This window comes from Brienomyrus brachyistius, chromosome 3, assembly GCF_023856365.1.
Source record: "Brienomyrus brachyistius isolate T26 chromosome 3, BBRACH_0.4, whole genome shotgun sequence".
Classification (NCBI taxonomy): domain Eukaryota; kingdom Metazoa; phylum Chordata; class Actinopteri; order Osteoglossiformes; family Mormyridae; genus Brienomyrus; species Brienomyrus brachyistius.
Window position 1 is genome coordinate 10,544,373 of NC_064535.1, and position 16,573 is coordinate 10,560,945.

Below are 16,573 nucleotides of genomic sequence, written 5' to 3' on the forward strand. Positions count from 1 at the left end.
CTTTGTGACTGTGCAGCATTTTGTTACATTTTCAATGAAAATGTATTGGAAATGGTTCTTGGGCTTTTTAGCGCTTCTTGGAGTTTGGAAGTGAAATGCTGAAAAATGACAAAATTTGTATTACATTGCATTGGTATTATGTATCTAGTATTTTATTTTAAAACAGGCAGAATAAGCAGACAAACTTTCAAAGAAAAAAAGATCAAACAGATAAAAGGCAAGGGACTGAGTCAATAAAGCAAAATTTCTAAACGTATTTTCTGCATGTTCATGCTCCATGTTGATCGTTGCCTTGTTTTGATTGATGTCTGCACTTTTTATTGTGAGTTTTACATTGAACCATGGATCAAAAATGATCATTCTTATTCTATCCTTATTGCAGTTTCTTATTGCTTCAATTCTAAGAGATGTTATTCTGTCCTGAGTTTTGGATGATGCAATAATCGCTGATTAATTTCTTTTCTCTGGTCTGTGTTTTTCCAAACTTTTTTTCGTTGATTTTCTGTCTGTGTTTTGATTCACTCAATGAAGAAACAGTTGACCGAAGTGCAGCAAGAACAGTGCCTGCTGGTTGCTCTTACAAACCAATCTTTTCACCAAGATCTTACCAGGCGTGGTCGACGGCTCCTGTTACCACCACTGGGCAAGCCAAATATGGATTTGGTTCCCTCTCCAGCTCGTCGTCCAACACACCATCTGCCTCACCATTAAAGTCAGTGTGGTCAATTACCTCTGCATCTCCAATCAAGTCCACCCTAGGAGCTTCAACTGCCTCTTCCATCAAGTCAGTTAACGATATAGCATCACCTATCAGGTCGTATAGGACTACTTCATCACCGATAAAGGCTGTAGTTCAGCAAGCTCAATACCCTGTGCCAGTCTCCACTGTTCTGATGTCCTCTCCAGTTAAATCTTTGTCTGATTCTGTGTATGTTAAAGGACTCACATCATCATTGTCTTCGAGGACTTCATCTATTACAACAGCAGGGTCTCTGCTGGAGAGGTCTTCAATTACTATGACACCACCTGCTTCTCCAAAATCTGCACTAAACATGTACAGTTCAAGTATGCCGTTTAAGTCTACCTTGTCCCCTACGGGACTCATGACGTCTTCCTCTGCAAAGTCCCTATCTTGCCTGTCCTCCGGTAAATCTACGGCAGATTCTGCTGGAGCATCCAGCAGACGGCTGGCTCCATCTCTCTCTCTATCCGTCAAATCCTCAGTTCCTCCCTCAGCAGCTGCTCTGATTAATGGATCAGTTTCACCTGTTAAATACCGTAACCCGTCAACAAACTTTCTGCACTTAGGGAATTCGAACAGTTTACAAGAAAGGATACAAGCAACTAATAATGCTGTAACAACAAGTGTCAGTGCAGCCATCGAGGAAGCAGAAAAAACCTTTAATTCATGCTCTGCATCAGGCTATGGCACATTGAAATCCACGTCTTCTTCAGCATCTTCATACCAGTCAGTTCGATCTCCTGCTTCGAATTCCATTTATGCCTCTTTGAGGTCTCCAGCTTCTTCCACCACATCTGTCACATCAAGTACAATAACTGTGCCAGTGTATTCTGTTACAAATGTTTTGCCAGAACCAAAATTCCCTGACGTGTCCAAAGCCACAAATTCACTTTTGTCCCCTATAAAAAATATGTCAGCACAAGTACATACCCAAGACACGTCATCATTTTCAAGAACTTTGTCACCAGTCAAGTCTTCTGTGTTAAACTCTGCCATTCCTCTAAAATCTTCGGGTTCTGCTTCATTGACAACTAGCCAAGAAATACTAAAGGATGTTGCAGAAATGAAGGAAGACTTAATAAGGATGTCTGCTATTTTACAGACCGAGTCCAGTTCAGCAGCTAAAGACTATATCTCAGACAATCAAAAACAGCTGCCAGTTGAAGATGATGAACCATACAGACTGGTGGAGAAGGTTAAAGAAGATCTAGTTAAAGTCAGTGAAATCTTAACAAAAGATACACGGACTGAAAACAGAGCTATTAAAACTAAAACAATGGAAGATGGCTGGGTGGAGTTTACAAAGGATGAAATAGAGGAAGCCCAACAAAATGGCTGGAGATTTCCTCAAAGTTACAACACAGATTCCTATCAAATAAGAGAGAAATCCATATCTGATAGAGATTTTAATTTAGCCAAAGTGGTCGACTACTTGACAAACGACATTGGCGGAAGTTCTTTTTCGAAGATCTCAGATATAAAGCATAGGTATGATGAACTGAAAAAAGACGGGGAGGAAAAAGCAAAGCGAATTCTTAAACCTGCAATAGCATTACAGGAACACAAGCTTAAAATGCCACCCTCAAATATGCGGTCTGTGGCTTCCGAGAAAGAGTTCTGTAAACTTACGGATGTTTTATTTGGTACTGAAGTCATAGAATGTCCTGATGACATATCTCATGACCATGATAAGAGCCCCCTTTCAGATAGTGGTTTTGAGACGAGAAGTGAAAAGACCCCATCAGCTCCTCAAAGTGCAGAAGGAAATGGACCCAAGCCTCTCTTTCATGATGTTCCCATTCCGCCTGTTATCACAGAGACACGAACCGAGGTTGTTCATGTCATAAGAAGCTATGAGCCCCCCGAAGAAGAGCAGGATCCCTTTAAGGAGAAAGTAAATGTACTGACTGTACCTTCTTGTGTAGAGAAAGAGACGAAAGTTAATGGATTTGTTAAAGACAAAGTGAAGTCATCTCAACTTAAAGTCACTGCTGACGAAGACCTTGTTGTGAGCAAAGGTATGTGCGTTAAAGAAGAAACTCATATCACAACTACAACCCGAATGGTTTATCACAAGCCCCCCAGCAATGATTCTGAGAGGACTGATGAAACAAAGTCAGTTCGAGACATAGTGAAAGCATTCCAATCTGGTTGGGATTCTTCTAGAGAGCTAACTGGCTTATTTGAGAATAAGGCTGCAAGTTATTGTCAAATAGGAAGTGAAACATCTCCACTTCTTCATGAGAGAGACAATTTAAAACCCAAAGTTGAAAGAATCATCGAGGTTCACATTGAAAAGGGAAATAAGGCAGAACCAACGGAGGTTATCATTCGTGAAACACGTCAACCTCCAGAGGAGAAATACATTTACAAGGCAAATAATAGAATAAAAGAACTATCAGACAAAATGGACAATGACTTTGAAGCACAACAGGAAGAGAATGAATTTACTGCTGAAGAATGTATTCCGATGTGCGTAGAGTCATCCAGAGTTAATACCCATGTGTCTCAGGAAGAAGACAGTCGTCCAGATTCTGCACATCTTGTCATTGATGACTCATATAAATCCTTCAAGTTACTAAGTCATGATGATAAGTCATCAGAACTGAGGAGAGAGTCCTATAGAATTGCTGAGAAGGTACTTTCTGAGAAATTAGGCATATCTCATTCTGACGACAAGGTTTCAGTGGCTGATTCCCGCAACATCCAGAGTGCAGGTATGCTGGACTCAAGTCGTTGTTATACCGAGAGAATGTCTGCCATTCCCAGTAAAGAAGTTATCATGAATCTGTCAACAAAAGTGGCTGATAAGTCGGGTAAACCTGTCAATACAAATGATCACTTTGACAAACTGACAGTGTTGCATTACAATGCTGAGCCTGGTACTTCAAAGCGCACTTTCTGTATGCAGTTCAATGAAAACAATTATAACAAAAGAGAAGAAAAACGCGTTTTTGAAGACAGAGTAGATCAGACTGTAAAGGAAGCTGAAGAGAAACTGAATGAGGTTTCACAGTTTTTTCGTGACAAAACAGAAAAGCTGAATGGTGAGCTGCAGTCCCCGGAGAAGAAGGCTCTCAAGAGAGTTCCGAGGGAAACTCAATCTGGACCTAGTTCTGCTTGCACCAGTCCAGAGAAAACACAGCTTAAGACTGCCATGAGTAATAAAGAATGGAATAATGAAAGAAAGTGTGCCAGCTTGCCAAGCAGCCCAGAAAGACACATTTATGGTAGAAAAACTAAGGAAGGAAATGACCTTCAGGACAACCAGAAAGGTGAGGACATCAAGTCTTTCCAGTTGCAAATGTCCAAAGTGAGCTGTGCGAAGCTGAAGTTTGAATCTGATGCTCAAAAGCAAGAAACAACTTTTCAAACGGCAAAAACAAAACCTCCAGTAAAAAAAGCGAGAGAAAGTAAACTTCCTGTGTATCAACTTTTTGGTGGAACAAAGGCTACCAAATTAGCAGAAAGGCAGACCTCAGAGGAAGACAGTGAATACCAGACGATGGTTGAAAAAGATTCCGATATAATTAGACTACTGGTCTCTCCCAAACAATTAGGTGAAAAATTAAAAAACATAACAGATGACCATTCTTCCCAAAACTTGCAGGAAGCAAATAACAAGGAAATGGGTGAAAAAGGGAACAAAATGACACTGGATAGTCAACAATATAGTTTTAAATCTGAAAATGATACCTCACTTCATGATGCTTTCAAAGCTTACAAAAAAGAAGCATGCCAAGATTCAAAATATCGAAGAGCATCTGAAGAAATTTTAATTGGTTCCTCAACAGAAGCAGTTAGTTTCCCTGAAGCTGTGAACACTGATAATGCTTCAAAAAATACCTTTAAAAAAAAGATGGAATCTCAGATTCCTGTCAAGATGACAGCTAATGCCAGAAATACTTCTCAGTCTGGAAAGTCAAACACTATATCCTCTGAGATATCTGGAAACAGACACAAAGGGAATTTTACATCCCGGGGTGAGTCTATCAGTTCTCCAGATTCTCCAGATTCTCTAGAACACTGCTTAGCAAAAAACACACATTCAGATCATACCAATCGTAGCAGTACACATACTGGCAAAACAACACCCATAGTAACATCAGAAATCAAAACGTTACCAGTCTATGTCACTATTCAAGTGGACAAGCAGTATGAGAAAGAAACAGCAATTGGGCAGCAGGCAACTTACAAGAAAATAGTCAGTCAGGAAAGCCACACACTCCATGAGACACTGGGAACAATTTATACTGTAAAACAAAAGCAAACATCTTCTCCCCAAGGCAGCCCTGAAGATGACACACTAGAGCAAGTTTCTTTTATGGATAGTTCCGGCAGAAGTCCTCAGACTCCAGAAACGCCTAGTTCTGAAGAAGTGAGCTATGACCTCACTTCTAGAATACCAGAGGCAACCATTGGTTTCATAACAGGAAAAACCAGTCCAATTCCAGAAGTTTCTGAGGAATCAGAAGGAGAGGAGCATGGCAAATTATCGCCAGAGAAGACAAAACAGTCAGAGTCAACAACCCGAAAGTATGAGATTGGAAGGAAAACAAATGAGAAAAGAGTTGCATATATTGAGTTTCCTCCGCCACCACCTCTGGACCAAGAATCACACCAATGTAATTACATCTCATCATCTAAGGCTGACACTGAATTGATGGAAGTCAACCTCCAAGAGGAGCATGACAAGCACCTTCTCGAGGAACCTATTATTAGAGTCCTACCTCCAACTCCCTTGCCCACAGGAGCAGATGACAGCAACTCAAGTGATGACGAATCAGTCTTTCAGCCCATCTCTTTTAAGAAGTACACCTTTAAAATTCCTGAGGAGGAAGGGGAAAAGCATTCCAAACAGAAGAAGCCTGAAAAGAATGGACACGCAAAAGTAACAGACGCCAATGGTGATACAAAAGGAGATGATTTTGAATTGGAGCAGAATGGGAATGATCCATCCATTACAGACTGTTCAATTGCCACAACTGCAGAGTTTTCTCATGATACAGATGCCACAGAAATAGATTCCCTTGATGGATATGAACTGCCAGATGAGGATGATGGATTAAGTGAACAAGGCTCAAAATCTGCAAGTTTTCCCAAGGACAGTAGAAAAAGTAGATGGTCAGCAGAGAGTTCCATAAAGTCATGCGATCGGTCCTTTAGCCAGACAAAGCTTGAGGTTATTGAGGAAGAGGAGAAGGTAGTAAATGACGGAGGGGAGGAAACAAAAGAAAACGGTGATTCTGCAGAAATTAAATCAGAAGTTAGCAAAGATGAGGAAACACTATACTCTTTGGAGGGTAGACACCCTGACAGACCAGGATTTTCAAATAGCTACTTTAGCTACAATCTAGAGGAGGAGTTTAATACTCCCTTCAAAACTGTTGCCTCAGAAGGTTTGGACTTCGATCCCTGGTCCACCAAAGGTGAAGATGATGGAAACTTTGATAGTAAAACAAAAGATGAAGAGCCTAAGCCTTTTGGATTAGCTGTGGAGGACAGATCCCAAGCAACTACACCAGATACAACCCCTGCTAGAACTCCAACCGATGAAAGTACTCCAACTAGCGAGCCAAACCCTTTCCCCTTCCACGAAGGGAAGATGTTTGAGATGACTCGCAGTGGTGCAATTGACATGAGCAAGCGGGATTTTGTTGAAGAAAGACTTCAGTTTTTTCAGATTGGTGAGCATTCCTCTGAAGGGAAGTCAGGGGACAGAGGGAAAGGGGTAAAAAGTCCAGGGGTAGTTAACGCACAGTCACTTATAGGGGAGAAAGTTGCAAGTATAAAGGTAGATGCCCTCACTGACACTAAAACAGACAAGTGCGGGCTAACTGAGATCGGCACTGATTGTCTTGACATATCATGTGGTGATAACATAGCAGAGACATCCTCATGTATGGTAATGGCTTCTAAACTTGATTCTAAATCACATACTCCCATTAGAATGGGAATAGCAGCGTCCATTGCTGTGAAAAAAGAGGCTAGTTCTGGGGATGTAACAAATAATAAATTTCCAGGGGACATAGAAATAGATGCAGAGAGTCAGCTTTACAAACACAGAAGTGCAGAATCTCCTGTTAGAAAAGATTTCCCTGCAGAGAACTCCAACAACAACAATAACTTCGAGTCTTCAAATATTCAAGCTAATTATATTCAATGTGGCAGCATAGTATTCAGTTTACAGTCATCCTCAAAGCCATCGCTACAACAAGCTAGTAGGATAGAGGCATTTTTTGGTCCTGAAACAGAGCAGGTTAAGGGAAACGTTATGAATTGTGAGCAAGAAAAGAATAACGAGACCAAGCAAAAAGAGGTGAAGCAGCTAAAATCAAGACTGCCAATTAAAGCATCTGGCTTTTCCTCCCAAATGCAGAGTACACCGGCTGGAAACTCAAAACATATAGTCAAACCTGAAGAAAAAAATAGATACATGCGGAAAAGAGTAGACCCTTTTGCAGCCGTTGAACCCAAATCTAGAATTCCAGTAAAGGAGTTTAAAAGGAGTAATGCAAGCAATCCAGTACAGGGTGTGTCCAGGTCCTTAAAACCTGAAATAGAAAGACCAAGGCAGTTGCCTACCAAGATGCCAGTTAAGAGATCTACATTAAGCAGCAGTTCAGTTTCTAACCCAGACAATAATCACTTAAATGAGGTCTGTAAATGCTCCATCGAGTACTTTAAGGGCATTAGTGGACAGACATTAAAAATTGTGGACCGCCTTTCTGATGAAGAGAAAAAGATGCAGTCAGAAATATCCGATGAAGACAGCACATCAAGAAGCACCTCATTGTCAGAAGCCTCTCAACCATCTTTCACACCGAGGTCTGCTAGAGACCTGAAAACTGAGCCTATAGGAGCGAAAGCTGGAAAGGTCTGCAGTGAGAGAAGGAGAAGTAGGCGGACTGGGAATGAAGGCAGTCAGGTTGCTGGGCCCTTTGGGAGCCCCGCCGTGGAGATCGAGCCTAGTTTGTAAAATTTTCCACTTGTTGATCTTAGTGCATGAGTCGTTGTGATTGCCTGTGGCGTGACAGTTGTAGTTGTCATTCTGTCATTGTCATCTGTGTGCTGTCTTGAAGAGTCTTCCCGAGTAGTCAGTTACTACAGCATGCCAAAATTATGGTGCTCGGGATTGCCATCCCTGTGAGTAACTAGCCAATTTAATATAGAATCGTAGCCACAGAGCTATAGCAGAATATACAGTCTGTCCGCATGTGTAGTTTCATTTTATACTGTGAAATCACCTTCTGTAGTTCTATGGAATGGGACATATGTTTAGTTTTTCATGAGATATATTGCCTGCATAGTTCCATGGAATACATAAATATCAGTATATTTTGAGCACCTGTTAGCCATATATAATAGTCTCCATTACAGTGATTGCTACCCTTTCTTGCCATTTTAAAAAGCACATAACATTTTGGAATCTTTGTCTTCTATCCTAGTAGTTTGATATAACACAAATAGTACTTAAATAAAAGTCAAGTTTTCTCTTGACATAAACTTCATTTCAAAGAGCTCAAGTTCAATATTTTGTATTTTTTTTTTAAATGGCTAGAAAATAAGCAGTCTGTTTTTCAAATCTATTTTGCCAGTATAAACCAAATCAAAAAGATTTTAACACATTCCTCTTCCACATGCCAGGACCTCAGAGCCCCTGCGAGAGGACTGACCTTAGGATGGCTATTGTAGCTGATCAGTTGGGCCTGAGCTGGACAGGTAGGAAATATAGACTCGTAAAGCAGATGCGAAAGCTGAACCCTCTTATAAAGGGAAAAAAGTTTTAAATATACTGATAATAAATAGATGAGCAATTAATAAAAAAAATGATATTTTTAGAATTGTGCAACCCTATACAAGATGTGTTATGGAAGATGCAGTGGTTGGATGTTTATTATTGATTAATTATTGTGAATGCATATAAAATTTTTGCGGTCTTTCTTTTATGGTCTTTAATTGGTCTGATGCATGATTAGTCTATCCTCTAGCATTTGTGGTTACACTGGCAAAAGACTCAAATTCGATTCAACTGCATTGAGAAGTTACACAGCACATCTATAAAATAATACACATTTGTCTTGCAGAGCTGGCCAGGGAAATGAATTTTTCTGTTGATGAAATAAATAACATTAGAGTGGAGAACCCTAATTCATTGGCAGCTCAGAGTTTCATGCTGTTAAAGAAATGGGTTGGCAGAGATGGTAAAAGTGCTACAAGTAAGTGCATTTTTCTCTTCTTGTGTGTATGAGCAAAGATAGACTCGTCATTTTTCCTTTCCTACCTCAACACAATAGAAGGTCAGTTGGTTCAAACTGAAGGTAAACATCACTGCATAAGTGACGTCAAGTTATTTTACAACTTAATATTTTTAAACTTCTTGTTACAGTAAATGTATATTTTAATTGTGAAGTAGTGCTGCAAACTGGGAAAAACTTGTAAGTAAAATAACAGTATTCTGAAGTATTTTAGCAGTGAATGACCCGGTTAATGAAAATGTTTGTAGTTGTTTAAGAATGTATTGTACACTTGATATGTATACATGAGACAATTATTTCTGAGCTGAAATAATTACATTATTAATGCACATTTATCTGTTTCAGCGGACGCCTTAACAGCAGTGCTGACCAAAGTCAATCGAATGGATATTGTAACTCTACTAGAAGGCCCAATATTTGACTATGGAAACATTTCAGGCACCCGAAGTTTTGCAGAAGACAATGCTGTTTTCCTGGACCAGGCTAATGGTAAAAGTTAGCCTCATTTAAGTCAACTCTAAATCTGTTGTTACTTAAAATTTGAAATTGGTAGAAATAATCCTCGGTCTGTAGCTTTCAAGTTCTTCTGGTTTGTATTTTTCTCAGAAATTGGATGCCTGTGTGAGTGCACTGTGGTGAACTGACATCCCATTCATGATGAAATTGAATCAGTTATTATTGAAAATGGGCAGATTAAGACATTCCCTAGTGGTGGCTTTGTAGAGGAATTTGAACTGTTATTAGGTGTTCTGATTTATTATTAGACCATAACATTCATTTCCAGAATGCTTATGCTCAAATCTTTTACAACCCTGACCAGGGTAAATGGCTAGAATATTAATGGATATGTTGAAAGATATATATATAGTATTTAACAGCAACAGTAAAGAGAGATGGGTAAGAGAATGAGAGTAAAGAGAGACTGCAAGGAACAGTAAACAAACAGTAATTATACTTTTACAAATTGCAAATAAGCAAATACTTTTAACCATCCATCCATCCATTATCGTAACCGCTTAATCCCCACTGGGGTTGGTGGGGGGGCTCGGAGCCTATCCCGGGAACAGCGGGCGCAGGCGGGACCCAACCCTGGGCAGGCGCCAACACACCGCAGTACTTTTTATCAGTAAATCAATAAAGCCAGAAAAAATCGGAACAAAATAATTTTACTATTTAGGTTTCTGGATTTTTCCACTCAAAAAGAACCACAATGTTGTATTATTAACTGGCATATCATTTGCACCAGAAATTGCAGGATTTAGCCATTAAGTAATAGATTGAAAATGCTTTGATGTATTGTGGCAAGCGAGGAGGCACTGGAGACGATGGTGGAAGCAAATACCTTTTAAGGATTGAGATTTAGGGAAAAAAGAGGGAAATAGTGGCAAAGAAGGGGCTGGAGTCACTCGTTCAAGGGGAAGCATCTCTTCCCCCAAACAGGCACAGGTTCTTCAGCACGGCAGTCTTTCTCCATGCTGTCTATTCACAGGGACAGAGAAGCCATGCATAGCTTTCATGGCCTTTCTTTTCCAACCTTTGGCTTTAAGTTCTGCCTCCTGTTTGGGGCAGTTATCAACTGCCAGCGAAGCCCCGTTGGCAGGCCTTGTGGTTGGCTTTGAGGAAACCACGTGGTGTTCGCCCCCTGCTGCTACATGACGAATTCTCGGTGGACCGTCATGTCACAGTACATTTAAGATTAATCTTCGTATATAACACTGTATGTGACTTTAGCGCAATTTAGAATAAACCACCTGATGTTATCACGTTTTCTCACAGCGCTTTTCAGTAGGGACTTATCGGATTCAGTTCGGTTGTTTCTGACTTGGTACAGTCACCAAGAGTGAATTTTTGTTTATTGATTTATTTATGTAGTTTATATTTGTAATTTGTATTATTTATATAATAGCCCCCTTGTGCTAAACAGCATCCTTCCCTGCCCCAAAACCAGGCTCCTTGGCCTCCTCTTTTCAGTAATCCCACTGCTTCTGTTCATCATTCCATTGTCGTAATCCATGCCTATCTTGTCATGTTAATCAGTTTATACTTTGCTTTTGCCTCTATTTTTTTTGTCATTGTTTGCAAGCACCTAATGTTTGAATTCTCCCTCTTCCACCTCGACTCCAAGCCTATGGCTAAGTGTCAGGAGTGGGGACATATCCTGTTTACACTTCTCCAGCATTACGCAGTAGCACATCCCAGTGCCAGTGTGAAGATCCCAGTGCTACCAAATCCATGCACTTTTCATAAGAGGTCCTAGTAACACAGCAGCCAACACATCCATGCATGCTGGACCTCTGTGCAGCTTTACTTCACTAGTCCTTTAAAATATCCGATTACATTTTCAGAGCCTCATTCAAATGAAAAGTTTGTGATTCCCCTTTTACTATAATTTATAGCTGAACTAACCTTGTTCTGTTTAACTTTATTCTGCTAAAGCCAAGAACCTTCTGTCATGTTTTTCTATTGACATTTCAACATGCTTATAGTTATTGTCGTATTTTGTGTACACTGGCATAATACTGACTGTCTATAAACTTGCAACGATGATGAGAAAATACAGATGAATAGAAATGAACGTATATTGCCAGATATGACTGTAGAAGGTTTTACATTTTCACTTTATTTTTTATTTACTGTTGTGTGTATGTTATCAATCAGTGTTACATTGTCAGCTTTTATTTAAACCATGCACATAGTGTGTTATTCATCCAGTGTGCTGATCGTCAGTCCAATTGTGTTATGTTACTTAGGTTACCCCAGCAATGAAATGGAACTGCAGCCTTCCATACAGCTGAGTCATGAGCACATCCCTCTCTGGAATGATGATGTCATTAGTGAAGACCTTAGCATAGACCCTTCTAGTACAAAAACGTGTAGACGCAAAGAAACCTGCAGCACAGCTACAGATGAAAAGCCCCCTGATACCATCACCAAGGACATTTGTCCTGATGGTCCAGAAGTTGAAGGTGAAGATAAGAACTCCAGAGAAGAAGACCTTGACCTTAGTTGCAAATCTTGTAGCCCCTCGGGCTTTCGTGATTTTGCAACTGTGATAAAAGAGCAAGGTCTGTTATTTGATCGAGGGCAGAATGAAGACATATTAGGAGGACAATCCTTGGAGGGTGATGTGGATGTTGCCCTTCACGCCTGGGCCTTTGCAGAGGGAGAGGGATGTGACTATGGTTCTGACAAGGAAGACGACGAAATAACAGAGAAATTTAAATCTTGTTTAGAAGATGCAGAGGAAAGCTCAAATGGTGAGGGAATAACAGTGGAGAAAGCTCAGGCAAATATCTCAGTAAAACAAGCCGCAGAAAAAGACATGTCTTCAATTCCAGGTTGGAACGGTGGGAGTACAAATTCAAATATGGAGCCGTCCACCTCAAAGTGTTCGTTGAGCTCTGAAACGACAAATCAACATGATAACAGGTATGACCTTAGTATTTAATACCGGTTATGGCTTCATTATTTTTGGCGTAATGCTGTTCTTTAGCAAGGAGAATTCCAGTAAGTCCATGACTTCATCATCCCACAGACATACTGGGAGTCACAAGCAAAATGGAAAGCATACGGAAAATTCACCTGTGATGCAGGAATCAACTAACGAGGTTACAAGACATGATGAAAGAGTGGGATCAGGCTGTGAGAAGGCGACCGCTGAGTCAAAGGTCAGAGTTCAGGTAATGTTCTAGGTGGCTGATATTGTGGGAAAATGTCGATTTTTACTGATTTAGGTTTTCACAAGTGTCATATACGTACAAGTATTATGAAATGCGCATATTTATTCTAAAGTAGTACTATGAAATGAAATCAGTATATAGATACACAGCGAGTGATTGTTGGACTTGTCAGAGGTCTCTGCTGACTCTAACTCAAACTCATATCAGGATGTAGAATAAATGAAACATGTTGGAACAGTGCTGGAGACAATTTAACTATTACTGTTAATTAAGATGTATAAGTTGCACCAGAACGTGTCATTCACAACCTATTTGCGTCTTTCAAGTTATCCCTCTCCAAGGGTTAAGTTAAGGTTTAACCATGAAAAAAGGTTGATGAGCTGATTGGCAAGCTAAAGTTTCCAAAAGGTATATTGATTGAGAGTTAAAGTTAGTCGATGTTAAGAAATATGGATGAGTCCAATAACATCTTATCCTGTGGAGAGGCGGACAAGTGGGACTTCAGTGTCTGCATGTCGGAGATGCTCCTACAGATTCAGTGCTTTTAAAAGTTACTCTATTGTAAAGTAAGGTCATTGTCAGATACCCACAAAGTATTTGCAGTTTAATGTCCCAGGAATGGGAAAGTGATGCAAATTTTCCTCTCTTCTCATCAAGGGCATTAACTCATTTAACAGTGGAACCTCTTATCGTCACTCCAGTGCAACATGTGTCTCTCTGTATCTCTTATAGCAGGAAGAAGAATCTGTGTTGAACAAGAGGGAAGGGAGGCCTGGAGATAAAAAGATTTACTCATAATAGTCACTCTCTCTTTGGTATGTGCATTCTTACTTTACTGTAGGGTTAGGGGAGCTCAAGTAAAGACAGACTGTGGGAACTGTGGAATCTGGAATTATCCAAAAACCCATCAAGAAATTCATTATCAGGGACATGGGTGGGTTCGCTGGGTAGCACTGTGACCTCAAACCTCGAGGGTTCGAAGTTTGAATCCTGCTCTTGCTTTGTATGTGTGCATGTGGGTTTCCCTTTGGGTACTCCGGTTCCTCCCACAGTCCAAAGACATGCCTTTAGGTGAATTGGTACCTCCAAATTGCCCTTTGTGTGTGACCATCCTCTCCTGCCCCCCTACTTTTGTACCCTATAATTTCTGGGATGGATGGATCACAGAAATGTTCAAGTATTTTAACTTGCAAAGCAACGGTGAAAGACTTTAGGCTTAGAAATTCGTGGCAAGTGGGATTTTTATGAACTGTCCACTTTCTGGGATAACTGAACGGGGTATATGTCAGACGTCAGTGACTGACGGCACATGCTGATCTCTCCCACTGTGTTTTTCTCTGTCAAAAATGCTGTGCTCTATATCTTAGACAATGATTTTAGTCAGGACTGTTTTAATACAATTAACACTGGGAGATGGCAGCATTTTGAATGAATAACAGTGGCCAATTATATCTTGAAGCAAGATACGGTGCAGGAAGATTTGAGGATGCTTGAATGAGTATGGGGCTGCATGTTGGCTCAGTGGGTATCACTTTTGCCAGACACCTCCAAGGTTGGGGGGGGTTAATCGTTTCTCTGCTGTGCATCAGTGGTGTTTGCATGTTCTCTCTTTGATGCATGAATTTCCTGCGGGTGCTCTGATTTCCTTCCACAGTTCAAAGAGATGCAGTTAGTGTCAATTGGTGTCTCTAAATTGACCGTAGGACATGATTGTATTTGTGCATGTATGTGCCCTGCGCTGGACTGGCATCCTGTCCAGGGTGTAACTCAGCCTTGTGCCATGTGCTGCCTCGCTTCCTATTGAGGACCTGGACCATGGTGTGGATACCTGGAAAACACCAGTAGAGACATGGAAAGGACCATGACTGCAACAGATAAGACATTTCCTGTTACCAAGATGGAAGAAACACTCGGAAACTGAATTACTCCTTAATCACTCTCTACACTCGCCTTATGTTTCTTCTTGAAACCACAATGTCAGGGTGTAAATGTTCTTTCTTTTAAAAAGGTTATTAGGGATTTTACTGTATGTAAATGTTCTTGTAAAATAGTCTAAAATAGTTTACAGCACTGAATCTTATGCTCTGGACATAATTTAGTTCCACTTATAAAAAAAAAAAATCACAATAAATTCACATTCTTGTATAAATATAATAGCAAGTATACTGTTTATAAATGGGGGAAGAAAGCTAGGTTCATTTTGACAAAAAAATCCTTCAAATGTACTCTAACATTTTTGAGATTATGGAAATGGGAATATTTATTATTCAGAATGTTCATTTATTCAGACTATTTTGGTGCATGCAACTTATTTTAAAAACATTTTTTTCTAAGTTATGTTTTAGGTTACTGCTATCACCATACTAAGGATTTAAAAAGTAGAAAACCTCATATTCCATTCGTAACATGTCAGCTCCAACAATTTCAAACTGTTCTTAAAATTCCCACTGTGGAAAAAAAAAATATATATATATATACATACATACATCATTTCATTTTCTCTTGAAACAGTCTACTGGAGGAGTTCCATTTTCAATATATAGCCAACTGACAGATTGTACTGATGAAGGTGTAATTACTGTAAGAGGTGAATTATATGTATAGACTCGCATACTACATCATGTATGTAAATGTGTTATGTATTGACTAAGCTGTAGAAGTTTCTGTCAATCATTCATAGTCATCCTAGCATTGTGTTACTTTTTCACGCTGATGTTTTACAAAAAGGATTTATTTGAATCTGTTCATATTAGAAGATCCCAGAGAATTTTGTTGCTTGTAGTGCTAATGTGTACGGCACAACTACAATCGTTCATGTAACTAATTTTAGCGTAAATCATTTTTAAACTTAAAACATCGCGTGTTCTTCCAGAAATGAGAATATGTATATGCCGCACCTTACACTCTTGACTTGTTGCAAGTCACATTATAAAACTAGTCCATATTGTACATTTTCCTCCCAGATTCTTTTTTAACTGAATACCTCTTTAAATATTTGTTTTTAAGATGTGAAGATTTGCCAAGCTTTTGCTGCTGTAATTGTGATAATGTATGAAAAACATTACTTCAACTTTTCGAGTGCGTGAGGTAATTGTAGACCATCACTGTCATTCTTTAGAACTGTAAAGTATGGGATGAAGGAATTTTTAATATGATAAATGGTTTGCTTATTTTGTGTTATTCAAGAAAAATATACAATGTATCATTCTTACATGAAAAAGCTGTTTGATATAGCTCTTGAGATACCTAAGGCAACTGCTTATGTTGTACTTTTGCGTTATTCCATTTCAGTGACATGACTGCATTACACATAGCCTTGTAAATATACAGAATTGGACAGGGTTGCCTTTGCAAACCATTTATCTCGTTTCCTTTCTTGTCCTTTTTTATTCTTGCTTTCTTACAATCAGACACAAACCATGAATTATAACTATAAGTCATTATTATAATAAATGTACTTAGTTCCAAGAGTATGAAGCTTATTTTGGTGTTATTGTTAAGCTATTGAAGCCCCAAAATAGCTCGTCTAAGAACTATTTTCAAATAGCACAGTGACGCTGTTATTTTAAGTAGCACATTGTGCGGTCAAACTTCAGCCAGTGTTCATTGTTATTACTGTTAATTTTATATATGACATGTCACGGAGTTTATGTAAATTATTCATCAAATGTATTGTAAAGCACTGTTTTTGAATAAAATACCCAAATAAAGTGAAATAAAAACCCCTTTTTCTGTTCTTGTTGTTGTTTTTTTCTTTGTTTTGAGACGAATAAAATGTTCATTTACAGTTTTCATTCATTCCAATGACTTTTTCTGATTGTATGAGATGAATGTGTTCGGTTGACACTTTTTTGCCTGGTATAACCATTTGCAGTTTCCATATCTTGTTATGA

At 39.3% G+C, this 16,573-nt stretch overlaps 1 protein-coding gene across 2 annotated transcripts in view; it reads left to right on the top strand.

The window, feature by feature from the left end:
- The window catches only part of LOC125739013 (ankyrin-3-like), a 77,532-nt gene extending 61,128 nt beyond the window's left edge, over positions 1 to 16,404 (top strand). The window contains exons 39-46 of one of the 2 annotated variants that reach the window (XM_049008618.1): positions 532 to 6,429; positions 8,390 to 8,464; positions 8,830 to 8,961; positions 9,346 to 9,489; positions 11,751 to 12,257; positions 12,339 to 12,429; positions 12,536 to 12,680; positions 13,413 to 16,404. In XM_049008618.1, the coding sequence (XP_048864575.1) occupies positions 532 to 6,429; positions 8,390 to 8,464; positions 8,830 to 8,961; positions 9,346 to 9,489; positions 11,751 to 12,257; positions 12,339 to 12,429; positions 12,536 to 12,680; positions 13,413 to 13,478 (7,058 nt within the window). In that variant the 3' untranslated portion in view covers positions 13,479 to 16,404. Of the gene's footprint in view, positions 1 to 531; positions 7,714 to 8,389; positions 8,465 to 8,829; positions 8,962 to 9,345; positions 9,490 to 11,750; positions 12,258 to 12,338; positions 12,430 to 12,535; positions 12,681 to 13,412 lie in introns of both variants that reach the window. The other variant, XM_049008619.1, reaches the window with a different exon arrangement.
- Positions 16,405 to 16,573: the final 169 nt, after the last annotated feature.